This window comes from Alosa pseudoharengus, unplaced genomic scaffold, assembly GCF_046254945.1.
Source record: "Alosa pseudoharengus isolate Yale_2024_CS ecotype anadromous, Long Island Sound unplaced genomic scaffold, YU_APseudo_1.1 YU_APseudo_1.1_scf_12, whole genome shotgun sequence".
In the NCBI taxonomy this organism is placed as follows: Eukaryota; Metazoa; Chordata; class Actinopteri; order Clupeiformes; family Clupeidae; genus Alosa; species Alosa pseudoharengus.
The window spans coordinates 24215939-24231834 of record NW_027468587.1 but is presented as its reverse complement, the minus strand read 5'-3'; the positions used below and the strand labels follow the sequence as shown (position 1 = coordinate 24231834).

The 15896-nt window shown below is 44.1% G+C and overlaps 3 protein-coding genes across 4 annotated transcripts; all 3 read left to right on the top strand.

The window, feature by feature from the left end:
• The first annotated feature begins 927 nt into the window (after window positions 1-927).
• tmem222a (transmembrane protein 222a) lies at window positions 928-3969 on the top strand. Its single transcript, XM_076280563.1, has 6 exons — window positions 928-1049; window positions 1676-1760; window positions 1905-1936; window positions 2046-2142; window positions 2368-2498; window positions 3184-3969. The coding sequence occupies exons 1-6, from the start codon at window positions 931-933 to the stop codon at window positions 3269-3271; spliced, it is 552 nt and encodes a 183-aa protein (XP_076136678.1). The 5' UTR covers window positions 928-930; the 3' UTR covers window positions 3272-3969.
• A 485-nt stretch (window positions 3970-4454) lies between these two features.
• On the top strand, window positions 4455-8112 carry tpbg1a (trophoblast glycoprotein 1a). The gene is made up of 2 exons (XM_076281262.1): window positions 4455-4705; window positions 4954-8112. Exons 1-2 carry the CDS (start codon window positions 4455-4457, stop codon window positions 5891-5893), a joined length of 1191 nt encoding a protein of 396 aa, XP_076137377.1. The 3' UTR covers window positions 5894-8112.
• Window positions 8113-8716: 604 nt separating this feature from the next.
• kdf1a (keratinocyte differentiation factor 1a) lies at window positions 8717-14943 on the top strand. Of its 2 annotated transcripts, none has more exons than XM_076280560.1 (4): window positions 8717-8979; window positions 10773-11920; window positions 12647-12724; window positions 14052-14943. In XM_076280560.1, exons 2-4 carry the CDS (start codon window positions 10792-10794, stop codon window positions 14135-14137), a joined length of 1293 nt encoding a protein of 430 aa, XP_076136675.1. In that variant the 5' UTR covers window positions 8717-8979; window positions 10773-10791; the 3' UTR covers window positions 14138-14943. The 2 variants fall into 2 exon arrangements, with proteins under 2 accessions (XP_076136675.1, XP_076136676.1); XM_076280561.1 differs by having other exon boundaries at window positions 8717-8986.
• Window positions 14944-15896: the final 953 nt, after the last annotated feature.

Sequence of the window (15896 nt, the reverse complement as noted above, 5' to 3'; positions counted from 1 at the left end):
AGCGCTTCGGACTTCTAACCGGAGGGTTGCCAGTTCAAACCCTGACCAGTAGGCACGGCTGAAGTGCCCTTGAGCAAGGCACCTAACCCCTCACTGCTCCCTGAGCGCCGCTGTTGTTGCAGGCAGCTCACTGCGCCGGGATTAGTGTGTGCTTCACCTCACTGTGTGTTTACTTTGTGCTGAGTGTTTCACTAATTCATGGATTGGGATAAATGCAGAGACCAAATTTCCCTCAGGGGATCAAAAGAGTATATATACTTATACTTACTTACTTATATTAACTTAAAATGAAATCCCTTAGGCCTACTCTTGCCAGTGATTGAGTACCATTCCATGTATCCCCCTGACCACTTTCCTTTGTCTGTCTTGGCCTTCCCTTAAGATCACTCTTTTCCTTCTAGGCTCCTGGTGGAATGACTAAATCTAGTGAAGAAAGAAACTTTACGTGTAGCCATAATTTGTCTAATCAGTGCATTTATGAGTTATAGCTCGTTTTTTTTATTATTAGACTATAGGCCATGGCTATTTTACTGTGGAATATGTATTATTATTATTTATTAAGTTATGCTTAAATTATTATTAGTAGTAGTAGAAGTAGTAGCAGTAGTATTGGTTAGTTTAGGCCTGTTGTCATTTTTAAGTTATTGCAGATTATAGCCTAATGCTGTGAGTCGTTTTGGATAAAATGTGTCTGCTAGTCTGCTAAATAGGCTACCATAAGCAGAACCATAATAACCATCACTGTCCGGGAGAGATCGCAAAGGTGTAGCCATATACAGAACAGAAACAAAATCATAACGAAAATACTCATCAGTTGGAGTTCATTGCTGTAGGTAGATCCATATGTTCTATTGGTTTAAGCTTGCGCAGTTTCGCTGGTGCATTGACTTCCGCGGTTGGAGTAAATACGTCATCAGTTGACAGATTGTGATGGCGGATGTGGCTGAAGTAGACGCCATGAAGAATTTCAACGGAGGTTTCGAAAAAATAGATAAAGAAATGAGCCGTTATCCGTATTGTATTGTTTGGACACCAATTCCAGTCCTAACGTGAGTAGTTGTTCGAGGTGAACCTGTCCATACCGTGTCACGGGAATGCTACATTAAACGTCACAAGCGGAATGCATGCATGCAGTCGATATTATGAAACCAACATTCAATGCTAGAAAATTACATTATGGCGGTCGAAGAAAGCAGAAGGCAGCAACTGCAATAAACTCAAATTTTGGCGCTAAATCTCTCTGCTAACTCTAAAATGTAGGCCTAGAGAAGCAGTGAATTCTGCACTCCTCAAACGTTCGTTATCTCATCCACTTCCAGAATGTAGCAGTCCTGGGATAGACTCAGCTCTGACATGGTAGACTACATGAATGAATGAAATAATAATCCTGCCGAGAGTGGATTAGTGAAGTCTAATGTCATATTGTTTAGCCACAGACCTATTTGGCAAAAAGCAACCCAGTGACAGTCGTTATTGTGATAACGTCAGTTACAGCAGTTTCTACTCACCAACGTTGAAGCCTAGGCCTAACTTTACATTTTCTTACCTACATTTTTGGTGGATAGTAATATATCCATTTTGTCATTGCAACGTAATTAGTTGTGTTATGATGTGTCAGTGTTTTGAGTAATGAGCTGTAGTCTGGCCTGACTGACCAGTTGCCTTTTGTCTGTAGATGGTTCCTGCCTTTCATTGGTCACATGGGGATCTGCACTTCAAGTGGGATCATTCGAGATTTTGCAGGACCTTATTTTGTTTCTGTGAGTAAAGTGATACACTGTGAGGAGTAACATGATTATTATGAAGTGTGAAGCGTCAGTAAATAAGTGTAAAATGGTTGCATGTTTAATCATATCACATCATTGCTGTGATTAAGTTTCTTTTTTTCTTTTTTCTGTATTCAGGAAGACAACATGGCCTTTGGGAGACCAACAAAGTATGTTATGTGGCTTAGTTGTAACACTGCTGTGCAGTAGTACAGAACAGGACAGGAGGATACAATTGCTTGTGTTCTCATGCTTTGATCATGTGTGTCTGTACTGTAGGTACTGGAAGCTGGACATCAACAAGGTGTACAGTGGAGGCGCCAATGCCTGGGACATGGCAGTGCACGACGCCTCAGAGGAGTACAAACACAGAATGGTAGCTACAGCTCAGCTGTGTCCTTTTTATTACCAGTAAACAAGGCATTTTTCAACAAATAAACATAATGAATTAAAAAAAAACATGGTCACTACTCACTACTGTAAACTACAAGTTGATAAATGATTTAGAAAATGCAAAACACTGGTGGAAACAAGATAATATAGTTTTGCACAATTACAAGTAGAGCATAATCTAAGTATATTTGTGATGCTTTGTTCACAGCACAACCTGTGTTGTGACAACTGCCATTCCCATGTGGCCATGGCCCTAAATTTAATGCGCTACAACAACAGCTCATCTTGGAACATGGTCAAGCTCTGTTTGCTCACGCTCATCCACAGCAAACATGTCAGGTGAGTAGAGATGCACAACATGAATGCATGCCACTGTCCTGCCTATGTAGACCTTTGTGAAATGTAGACAATAAACCACCCCACAATAAACAGAGTAGTGACAGTAGTGACTGCCTAGCTGCCACGTAAAACACACTTAATTTCAAGGAACTGGCCGCTACTGTCACGTGTGTGTGTTCTCCAAGCGATCACGCCTTTGTGCTGAGTCCACCAGCTGGTGGTGGGGTAGGTGGTGGTGGTGGTTGTGGGGGGGGGGGGGGGTTCAGGCTGCCCTTTGCCTGAGAAGCGCAGAGGTAATTTATCACTGCCGTGCGCAGGGTCCCCCACTACGCCAGGACTGTGTGCTGGAGGCCTGTTGGATTTGCGGTAGAGGACAGGATGATACAACGGGTAGGGGAGGGTCGTGGTGGTGGGGGTGCAGACATAGAGGGTGACTTCTGCTAAACCCATGGGATGAACCCCCCTCTCTGCCCCTCTGGGGGAGTGGGGGTGTGAGGTCCTTTCCATGCTGTCAATGCCCTTGACTGCTGATAAATGTGTTTTTGTTTCAGCTGCGGAACATGTCATTTTGGAGTGTAGGGCAGGGTTGTTTTTATAAGCCTCTCCCTCTCTTTTTTCTCCACATCTGTTTTCACTCTCTCCTTCTCTCTCCCCATGTGTATGTCTATCTCCTTCTGTCCTTCAGCTTTGTGGGGTTCCTGAAGACTTGGCTGCCCTTCCTGATGCTGACCGGAGTGGTCGTCACCATCGCCTTGGCTTTCAACCTGCGGTAACTGAGACACAGGAAGCTGGCGTGGGGACGGAATCACACGCACAACAGAATTCGGGACTGCTTCAGAAAAGCAAGAACACAGGACTTGTACAGTAATAACAGGCCGATAGGCAGAATGATCACTGATTGTGAATCCACAATGCTTCCATTTGTACTCTTCTTTATGCTGGATCTCTGCTGTTGTAGACTGTACGTTGATGATTGACTGAGTGCCACTGTCTCCTGCACTCTGGAGAACACTACTGAGCATTTCAGATATGGATGCGGGGCACCCCGACTGTATCCACAATTCCACAGTGGCCATTCCACATGCGCTTGTTCAGGGTTGGTAAAATACTGGCTTTTCAGACAGCCAGAAATGCTGTAATCTGTGTATTATATCCACAAGCAAAAATTTATGACACTTATGGATAAATGCAATTCCATCTTTTCATATTTGAGCAGTAGTTGTTATTGGTGCCCATTCGCCCTTGGTGTAATCAGGACCTCCACTGGCTTCAATTCTCAGTCTTTTCATTCATTTTAGGTTCATGGAAAGCACTACAGGGACTTTTTAAAAGAGATTGTATTTTGTTTATTCATGTTTTTTACTGACTTGGTACATAAGGATGCATGATTGAAAGCCTTGTTTTACTGTGATGTTAACGCTATGCTGTATATAAGGATGAAAATAAACAATAATATGATATGTAAAATTAAGTAATTCAATCAGTGAATACAACTAATGTTAATAGTCTAATCCTATGATCAGACTATACATCTGGTCTGGACTATTTGTAGCGTCTTTTTTACAGACAGAAACCCCTTCCCCTTTAAGAGAGATGACCCCAGGAGATGTTCGTCACCTGCCCCTTATTAGTTCTGTGAGGCGGTGCTGTATAACTCTGCATAGCACACATACAGCAGTGCACCTGTGTGTTGTCTGAGCGACAGCTTTGCGCGGACTCGCTTTCCCCTCGCAAGGGCAGTGTAACACTGTCCCGTTACTTTTGGCAAATAGAGAACGTGTGGACGTAGGCTACGTGAAATAAAGAAACGGATAATGATACATGTTGGTATAAATCTACAGGGGATCTTTATGGTACCATGAACAGGCGGTACACTTCACTAGAAAAGAACTGACAGCAGTTTGCAGCAGTTGAACTGAGCAGACAACAAACTGTTCTTAACTTGGGAGTTGCAAAATGCGCTGTGTAACTATTTTCTCTGTGGTCGTCGGAGCGCTCTCATTTTCCACTGCGTGTCCGTCTGGTTGCCAGTGTTTGGAAGCCTCCACAACAGTTCAGTGTGTTTCACTGGACCTCCGGGCAGTGCCCGGCGGCATCCCGGGATATACCAATAATTTAGTCATTACAGGGAATTTGATTCCAAGGATTGGATACGAGTCTTTTCAGTGGCTGGACAATGTCACCAATTTGATTTTAAGCAACAATAGGTAAGTATCGATGTTAACGTAATAGATGCAAATTTACGTTAACCACAAAAAACCCACACAGAACATGCCACTGGGAACTTGACAAAATGTGTTCTCCAAGTTCCCAGTGGCATGTTCTGTGTTTTTTTTTTTTTTTGTAGTTTGCTAATCAGTAAGGCTGACTGCTTTGTGCTCAGCATCAGTGTGTATCTGTATTTTGTATTGTATAGAACACTGAAAAACAGGTATTCTTTCCTTTTTCCCCACAGTATCACCGAGATAGCATCCCACACATTCTCCTCTCTGACCATGCTACGCTCTCTGGACCTGAATGACAACCAGCTCACCCTTATTCATCCTGAGGCTTTCATGGTCCCGGGCAGTCCTCTAGAAGAGCTCAACCTCAGCAACTCTCTCTTCAATCACACTTCACTCACTGACCTTATTACTGCGCTCAGGTGGGGCGGCTTGGGGAGCCTCCGTCGCCTCGACCTCTCCGGCAATAGTCTGCTCCTGCTTCCCCCAGGGATGTTCTCTCCTCTCCCTAACTTGAGACAGCTGCGTCTGGACAACAACTCTCTGGTTGCCGTTTACAACGGTACATTCTCTGGTGTGGAGCTGCTGGAGGAGTTGGACCTTACTGGCAACCGCTTCACAGCGTTCAGCGCCGAGGGGCTTCACGAACTGGAGAGGCTCGACAGGGCTCGGCTGCTGTTGGGGTACAATCCATACCTGTGCGCATGTGAGACGGAAGAGTTCGCAAAGTGGGTGAACAATTCGAAAGTCCGAGTTGGAGACCCAGAGAAATTGCGCTGCGCCTCTCCCGGACAGCTGCGGCACGTCGCAGTGCAAGTGCTCAGCACGAAGGTCCTCCACTGCAATCAGAGGGATGGGATGATGGAGGTGGACGGCCTCAGCCTACAGACGTCCTACGTACTGCTGGGGTTGGTCTGTGGATTTGTGGGTATGGTCTTTTGCTTCGTCGTCTTCCTCAACCGCAAGGGCATCGAGAAGTGGGTCGTGGAAATGCGAGACGCATGCCAGGACATGATGGAGGGTTACCAGTATCGATATGAGATCGACTCAGACCCCAGGATCAGGCAAATTGGCACTAATGGCAAACTAGAGCAAACGAACAAACTCGAAGCTGGTCGCCAGATACCTAACAAGACTTCTTTGTCTCAAATTCCCGCTGACATTGCAGTTTAGGCAAACGCGTTTTTTTGTGATAGACTCCTCCACACTTTCGTCCTGGACGGGATGTCTTTGTGTGACATAGCCTGCTATACATAAAACCGTGATCAGTGCGAATGACCAAGGTTCCAGCAAAGTCGAGTATGCTTTCTTTGTGAGATTGATGAAACTTTCAAGCAATAGGCCTAATACTGCTCTTCAAAACATGCTCAGAACTGCCAGTTGATAAATTACCAGCCACTGCACTTGATTGCCACTTTCATTCAGCCATAAACAGGAAACCTGTCTAAAAAACACAGTTGTTAAAACTCAATATTGTACACCCATTGACTTTCCATATGATGTAAAGTATATCTAAATATCGAGCCATATAATTTTTTCTTGCACTGCATTTAACCGCATGTACTGTTGTGCCCCTTCACCTATGCATGTGTGTGTCTGTGCTCCCTCCCTCCCACTCCAGCCTATTGTGCACTTGTCCTCATTCCCCAAATGGCTTGGCTCATATGGTGTAGGCAGGATGATGAAGCGCCAACGAGGGAGAAAATGGAGCAGGCTGAGGATGTGCATGGGATCTGCTGAGTAGTGACCCTTTTCACACCCTTGCATGTGCATGCCTCTGCCTGTAACATTCTAAATACATATTTACATGTAGTTTTGTGGACACTCAAAGGAGTGTGTCTTAGTGTGGTACAGTGCAAACTAGAGAGTATATTATCATAAGACAATATTTTCATAAGCAGGTACGACTGGGTTGACCTTAAGAACCGTTGAAACAGGCAAACCCAAAGCAAAAATTCCAGGACTGTGGGTCTTGTAATAATGGAGCAAACATGGGATATTTAAACCAGATATGTAGTTTTTAAAACTTAAGATGGAAAACACGGTAGCATTCTGCTATTCTCAGGTATATTTAATACGTCATCATTGAACATCTTTGCATATAGTTTGTGCACTCCATGTTATTCTCAAAACTTGCTGCTACGTTTTCATTTCTGCCCACATACAGTTCATTATGTTATGGGTTCAACAGCTATCTGTGTTGTTTCCACCAAAGCTTTTATTGTTTTGTAATGCAACAGTTTTGGTCCCACGTTGTTACATGTTTGTTTGTCATCATACAGTAAAATACAGAATCATGGTGTAAAAATTGTAGCCTCCTCTCCTGAACACTTTAAAAAAGATTTTAAGGCCACTTTAATTATCACTAGCATACCGGTACATCTGAATTGTGTTTTTTGGCACAGTATGTCAATTTCCATGTAGCAAGCCCTGTAGTGATTTTGTGTTAGGGCTTTCTGTAGTCTTTGTTTCACCACACATCTGCCTATGACCTTGGGATTATTACCTTCATGCTCTATCAGTTGGTCATACACCGCAGGAACAAGCAAAACATGACGTCCAACTTTTACTCAGAGGAAATGGACACATGATAGGACATTCGTCCCCTACGAAGTACATTCCTCACAGATAAATTGATAAAAGGTCAATCTACTTACAATAGACCAATCTCAAACTCCGCTGCAGACAAAATAGTCCACCTTTGTGATGGTGTTGGGGAGCTTTAAGGGCAACACATATTTCCCTGAAACAAATTGGTGGCTAACAGTGGGCGGCAGTGTGACCTCTGCAAAGTCAGCACTAAAAATACATGAGATGTATTGAGTAGCAGCTGAATTGGGGTGGTTGTATAGAAGCTGAATTGGGGGTGGTTGTATTGAGTTGTATTGAGTAGAAGCTGAATTGGGGGTGGTTGTTGCTTGGTCCCTCCTTGCACCTTGCAAGTCCCTATACGAAAGTCATAAGCAATAGATCTAAAAAGCTGCAGTGATTATTTTATTTTTTTAAAACATGCATAGACTCTTATCTGAATTGTAACCAAGGCTATAAGTGTAAACATTTGTGTGTAATCCTTTTAACTCTTTTACATTTAGGAATAAGTCTGTCAAGGCCTATGTGTTTCATAGTTTTATTATTTTTGAAAAGATGTGTGGGCTACTGTATTTATAGTTTACACCCTTGATTTAAAACTTGGTCAAATAAAGCTTACAAATTCCTGACCTTGTCAGCTATCACTGCATGTCATGAATATCCACACAATTGTCCAATTGCACACCTTAATCACCACTATGTGGATACTGTTTTTAGAATTGATTTAGATTAAGTGTTAGTTAGTATAATTTGTATTTTAGTATATGTTCTTTATCTTCTACTGTCCTTATTGCTTAGTTGTGTTTTTATATTATATACTTTTAATTACTTTTTCTGCTGTTAGTGAATGTGTGTGTGTTGTGCTACTGAGACCTTGAATTTCCCCTGGGGATCAATAAAGTATCTATCTATCTACCTACCTTTTGTAGTTGCTAAGGAGGCATCAGACAAATACTTGTTCACACTAAGAGTGGTATATAGACGAGCTGTGAATCTTTGCATCATGGTATTGTATGTGTCTTGCATGTCTTACCAGAAAGGTCTGATTATTTGTGTGGCATTATAGTAATTTGGCATTCTTCTGCAGCCACGACAGACCAGCCAACTATAACCTGTGACGCTGATGTTTGAAAGTGCATGCACACCCTGAAATTATTTTTGGTTATTATGTTGTCTTCGAAATTATAGCCACGCTTGTTCGAAATGGTTGTCCTGTGAAGTTAAAACATAAAACAACTATTTCAGTAGATGCAATATTGTGGATTATTCAGTATTCTCATATTTTGCAATCCAACGGATTGGCAGCGGGATTTGCAATTGCCCACCCAACCATGCACCCATATTCGTTACACGTGTGACGTCACTGCTTACCTGTGAGTGGGTGTACGATTTACCTGTAGCCGCAGGTAGAGTAGGCTTCGGGAGGGAGCGGGAGCGTAACACTGTGGAATTTACCGAGACAGATCTAGCCCAAGCTGGGCGGTGGATTGTGTTTTGTCTGATTGTCTACGGTTTGTGTTTGATTTTAAAAAGTAGGCCTACCTGGGCTATAGACACTCTTAATGCTGTTTAATATTGTTGGGTCTGGGAAGTCAGCAACTAATTCACTTCCGTGAAAGAAGACGCGGAGGGAAACAACAACAGAAGACAAGAGAACTTGCTCTTATGTGGTAAGTGGTAAGTTTCAATTTTTAAAAAATCCACGGCTTGTGCCGTGTCGTGTGAAACTCTTATCGTGCTCGTTTTTCTTGTCAACTCCGCTTAAGGACCTGATGATCAAAGTTAGCCTATACGCGACAAACTTAATCAACTTAATGTCAAGTCAGACAAGTTTGATTGTAGGTCAGAAAACATAGCGAAGGCCTTCGAGCAATGTTCGACCCATTTCAAAACAACCAGCAAGTGCAGCTGAATTTGGAGTGTTTTTTGAGGCCTGCCTTGAGTTCAGCTTATTAAACGAGAACCGCGGTGAGCAGCACGCCTGTTGTCATCTGTGAACTATATGGCCAGAAATGTACGAGTCAGCGCAAACCTGTCTACAATCCAGCCATATCAACCAGTGTCCTTTTGGCCTTTACCCTACATGATCCTACCCAACTTTAATGCAATATGGAGGCATTCCCTTTTTGTAGCCCAGTGCCTGTAGCTGTATTGTTTCATGAACCCAATGTCATAAATATTTACTATGGACAAACAATGAGCTTTGGATTCCAGACCTGATTTGTTTTGTATTAGATTTGGATACTCCTTAAATTGTTACATGCCTCAACAAACTGATTTTTGGTCACTATTTCCTGTATTTGTGTGATGTGTCAATCATACATGAATGCTGTAAAACTCAAAACTCAGTCATAACACTGAGAGTAGTGTTTACAGGAGTGAAGCTGTAAGAGCGCTTGCTTCTCTTCTCTTAATACACCTATGTTTAAATTGTAGCCAGAATATTTTAAAATGGTAACATATTCATGTCTTATATTCATCAATTTAGCAATCACTTTTAAACATGGTGACTTGTACCACAGAGATACACATCATAAGCTGTGGTTGGATACAGACCATGTAGAAATGTAGGCATAGTATAGGCACAGATACATAAAAACACACAGAGGCTCTGATGCTGCACACTCCTCACTAAAGTTCTTTGTGGTTGAATATAATTTCCCTATCTAAAGTAACCAGTCAGATGTGTCTCATGTAAGTCCCCTAGCTGTGTTCAACTCATAATTTGAGTAATCTTCCTCTTAATCTGGTGTACTCTGTTTAGGCTCTGTTCACAAAGCCACAGACAGCATCTCTCCTAATATTTCACATGCACATAGACTCCCCTGGCTGAGCAAGGCACTGCTAAAAGTGTCAAATTACAGTAAAATCAAAGGGATTGGTTATTGCAGTTGCAGAGTGTGGCTTTCATCCTGTGCTTTAAAGCATTTGTGCATCTATGCACCCACTTTTCAGCGGCATCTTCCATGTTTCTATTGTAGATTTTAGCACATTTCTTACTACCTTATCAAACTCGTAGTTCATTTAAATTGGGCCAAGTTCCGTTTTTGTGCAAGATATGCCAATTATGTCCTCATCAGGTGTATTTTCAAATGGATGCTGTCTTTGTTTAGATCAAGCCTAAAACATACTGCAGGGTTGCGTACTCTTTCTTTTTAACGGATTTCAGTTGGTCTTCTTGTCTAGGATATCCATTTAGTTTGTTTCAGGGTGCATTAGGGGATCTCAATAGTTTCGTTGAGGTATTAGTTTAGTGTTAGTCCTGGCTGTGATGCTTGAGGATTTGCATTCTTATGGAGGAGACTGTTTCGACACTTGGCGATTTACATGATAATAGATTAGTGGGTTTCAGTTAAATTTTCAACTGATCTCTGGGAGTTCTCCAAAACAGTCTCTTCTGATTTTGCTGGGCAAATGGCGTGAAAATAACCCCCCGGCCCCTGCTCTTTGTTCTTCTCTCCAGGCCCTGGATGTGGTGAGGCATGCCTGGCCACAGCATGGGGGCCAATCACAAGCCCCCCTCCCACCACACGTCACGCACCAGGGCCGACAGCTACGGGCACAGCCGTAGCTGCTCGCGCGACAGTGGCACCAGCCAGGACTCTCCTCGCGAGCACCACAGCAACAACAACCTCCTCAGCAGCAGCAGTGGCGGCGGCAGCAACCACCACTACAGCAAGCACAAAAACCACAGTCACCATCACAACCACAACCACAGTCACGGTCACCACCATCGCAGCCAGAGCGAGGGCCGCAAGACCCACTCGCGCCACACCAATGGGCGCGGCTCGGAGACCATCGGCTTCATCCCAGGGTCGGCGGATGCGGCGCAGGGTGTCCCGCCCGCCTGTGGCTCCTGCGCCTCTCTGGGCTGGAGTGGCTGCAAGGCGCTCATCTGCTGCATCCTCACCTGTGGCTTCTACGGCACGCGTGAGCCCTGCCTGCCCATCCACAACGAGAGCTCCACGGACAACCCGCCGGCCAAGTCCAGCGAGGCCGAGAGCCGACCGCTGGGAAACGGCATGGCCTTGACCAACCCCACCTGCGGCGTGCCCCTGGAGGCCCGTAAGCCTGAACGCGAGCTGCCCAACTCGGACAGCTTTCGCTACAAGGACGTGCGCATCGCTGGCAAGAAGGTGCACTACCAGCCAGGGCCCGCCAAGCGAAATAACTCTGCAGTGAAGACTGGCGGGCAGAAGGAGCGAACTTCCAGCATCTACTCCAGAGAGGACCTGGACCTGGACGACATCGACGACAGCAAGGCGGACATCGACTCGCTCATCACCAAGAAGCTGCTGGACCTGTACAAGCTCCACCAGATTGAGCAGCTGGCCAAGTGCACCTCCGACTCGTCCTTCTCGCGCAAGACCAATGAGATCAGCGACCTCATCTACAGCATCGCTCAGGACTACAACTTGGAGGAGCAGGAGGCCGAGTGCCGTCTGGTGCACGGGGTCATCCGCATCAGCACCCGCAAGGGCAAGAACAAGAACTCTTATGGCAGGAACAAAGACTCCAGTTCCCAGGATGCACTGCTGCACCTAAACGGACAAAGGGATGGCACCCTGCCCGACAGCGGCCACGAAACCATGACCCTCACCTTCAGCAGTTGTAAGATACATGATCCCATATCTGCTTAAATCTTTTTCTACACATCTTACAACATAAAGCTTGTATCCTAATAAGTGTGGTCAAATACATTCCAGTCACTTTCCAGTTTCTTCTGTTTCTACTAATTAACTGAGCATATGCCAAATTAAGCATGTAATTACTTCCTGTTGAAAAGTTGTATTCCGACCGCTTGTCACCTTTCTGGTAATTAGTAGTACTTCAGTGCAGGATATCAGCTTCTACATTGCTCTAGCCAATAAAGAAAGGCATATCTTAAAAGGTGCAGTCAGCGATTGCATGCCATTTCAAGCCCATAACATTTATTTGTCACATTCAGCGAACATCTCCTCATGAGCCGCAAGCTGCCCATCCAACACTAGTACACAGTAAAGAAAACGGTATGAGTAGGTAGCCCAGGCTCTGAAAACAGGAAACAAAAACAAATTGGGAACAGCCTGTCCCCCAAACAAAAACTAAACACTGTGTTATTGAAAGGAGGGATAAGTTACCTCTCTGGTGTTTTTTATTTGGTCCATAGAATGTACATAGAATGTCCATAAAACAGAGAATGTATGTTGTTTTGGACAAAAGTGTCTGCTAAGAAATTGAAACATAAACATAGACAATGCGCACTCGCTGACTGCACTTTAAATGTCAATAACATATGTCCTGTGTGGTGTTTGTAATTATCCTCATTCGTTGTTCTACTACTTTTATTGTTTGTAGTTGAACCTGAAGTGAAAGTGTCCGACCTGACACCATCAGATGAACTCGCGCGCAGAATGAGGGTCCACAGTGGGCGAAGTAAGTATCCATTCAAATCATTTTCATTCGAAAAAGTGAAATTAAGTTTTAAACGTGAAATAAACTCTTAACATGGTTTGAAGAACTTCAACGGAAGTATTAGAAGAGACGTGATTTTTTTTTTACCTCTAGTTACTTAAGCACTTTCTGAATTACTGAGGTAGTCACACCTGTGTTCATTCCCCACATTCTCCCCATTTCCTACTAGTCCCTCGGGCCCTAACAACCGATGTCCCACATACATGTTTGCTCTGTGCTCCAGCAACCTCCTTCATTACCCGGCCCAGTGGGTTAGTGTCCCAGTCTCTCTGGGGGTGTACTATTAACTACCATATGACAGTATGGTCATTACATCTGGTTGAGGGGGCATTGATCAAATGGAGTTACTGTAGGCATTAGCCACTGCTGCAAATTAAGTCATGACGCCGGCGAGCACGGTAGCGCTCTTCATCAATGCCCCAGTGTGGAAGCGCCAGCTGCAGGTGTTCTCTCACCTTCTCTCTGCTCTCCACTGGCATTCCTGGCTTTGATCCCTCTCTTTCACGGGAGAATACCTGCGCATTCTTCTCCTCCTTTTTCTCCCCGAGAACAACAGCCTTGTGGCCCTGAGTGGCCATTGTGCCTCCACCCCCCTCGCAGCCCCCATCTTTGTATGTCGCACTAAGACCGTTTCTTTGGCTGTGGTGTATGTGGTCTCGTCTTTCAGCAGTTCACCTGGAGCACTTCATCTCTCTCCAAAACCAATACCCCTGAGTGGACAGTGTTCATTCTCCACCCCTACTCAGATGACTCTCATATTTATTGTGCAATCAATTGATGTTCTTGAATTACACCTCAATGATGCCCCAAAGACTCTCTTATGCTTCACAGCTATATCCAGGAATATGCCAGGAATAATGGAAGTTTTTTTTTAAACTATCATGGAGTGGTATGTGATCAGGTGTTTAGGTTTAAAAGCTTGGAAATGTCTCAAAAGTGCCTTGTTAACTGAACCATGAGGCACTTCCACTAGCTTCGTATGCCATACCCATGGAGGCCCATAAACGAGATCATGCATTCATTGATAAATGTATTATTTGTATGGCTTATTTTTTGCAGGCTAAATGTATTTAATGTATGATGTTTTAATGGGGATAATTGATGTTTGTTATTATATTTTGACGATTCGGCATGATTATTTTTGACTTTGTTTGTCAAACATGCCATGGTGTTTAAAGGGCATCTCATGCTAAGAGCATGGGGCTACTTGCTGTTTTAGGTGCTTGTGTCCAAAGTGCATACCACAGATGGCTAAACAGGCCACCCGTCTTTGCTTTGTCTCACACAGCCTACTCATCCAGTTCAGCCACTGTTTACTCCCCCACCTCCCACGACACAGACTTCTCCGGGTCTCCCCTGCTGCATTCGCCCTGAGCCAGTGCGACTCCGTCCTCTGACGCTCCCAGGCCTTTCAGCGGGAGTGGAAAACACTGCCTCACCTGTGCATGTCTGCCCCCCTCCGTCACCTGCCCGCTTCACTCTCCATTTTGGACCACATGGTCCGCATTTGTCATGTCTTTGTTTGTTTGTTTGTTTGTTGGTGGTCTTGCTCGCCGCTGCTAGAAGATGTTAAATGTCTGTGATATTGGTGGTTGCCTGACTGCCGTAACTGAGGAGACTTGCCCTGAAGCAATGGACTAGAAGCTTTGGCCTCGTTGCCCTCCTCTCTCAGAGCAACCAAACCTGAGTGCCACCGCCATTTCTAAACTTCACTTGGAGACATTCTGGAAGAACTGGATGAACTTTCTCCTGTTTTATTGTGTCTGTTTTTGCTTTTGTATCCAATAACTTTGTTTACTTTTACTTTGGTATTGTAGTAAATATCATGACAGACTATGTGCCATAATAGCTGAGTTTTTTTTTTTTTTTTTTTTCGTGCCATCTAATATCAGTGATTATAATACAGGAAGGTGCTGTCATTTATGCCCTGCTTAGACTCCTGTTCCTCTAAATTGTTTGTGTTTGTGTGTGCGTGTGCGCGTGCATGTACATGCTGCATTTTTACATGCCTCTGTCCCATATGTACATAGGTGTTACAGCCTTCCAGTTATCGTTGCTTCTTTAGATGTGTAGGCATCTCTTGTATAATTGCAAGCCTATTTCTCTGGGAAACATGGACACTTTGAAAAAAAAGGCAATTCATAGTTTTATTTTTTATCAAATAAAGGGGATATCCCTTATGATGTGTACTCCTATTTTTTGTGCTCCTGGGGTCTGTTAGTCAGCCATCACTAAGTTGTGCTCATTGTCATAGAGTATAGGATCATAAAAGCATTTGACATGACTACAAATAGGACTGATAAAATGGGGGTTGTGTTCTATTTATTGAATATGGCTAGTTACTAATATTTTTGGTCATTGCGACTTCTCTGTGGTAGATGCTTTGCCCTATTTTGAAAATGACAACATAATGAGAGAACATTAGTGGGCACATTCAACTAAGGTGCTAACGTGAACAAAATGCACATCTTGTCAACCTCAACACGGGCAAAGGGCCAACATATCATTTGAAACATGTCAGCATGCTTGTCCACTGTCCTGCTTTTTCCATTCTGTCATAACAACCAATCTGTGCTTGAATGTGACCTCAATGGGGGGGGGGGGGGGGGGGGCTGTGCAAGCGGCTGCATCCACTGGGTCCAAGTGCACACGGAGACCCGGCTTCCAATCCGACCCGCGGTCATTTCCCAATCCCATCCTATCTCTCTCTCTTCCACTCACTTCCTGTCAATCTCCACTATCCTGAATAAAGAGAGAAAGCCCATGTATATGGGCTTTTATGAGTTTTTTTTTTTTTCAGTAGATTTTTCGTCCGTCTTGTAAGTGTTGACATCTTGCTGTGCTAGAATGTAATGGTGTCAGCCTCCTCCCATTCCCAACCCCAGGTCATAGCGTGGTGAACTCGTTTGGCTGGTTTGACTCAAGAAAGGAAATTAAATCTCTGTTTTCTGAGCAAGCGAGAGGTTCGTTGCAAAGGAGAAGTGCTATTTCAGAGAAAGAAAAAGTATCCAGTGGCACAAAACACTTTTGTTCAGTCTTTCAGGATTCTGTTTTACGGGACCTGTGCACAGGTTTCCCACTTAATCACAGCAGATGAACTCACACAAAAGTCCCATCAAAATCATGTGACATA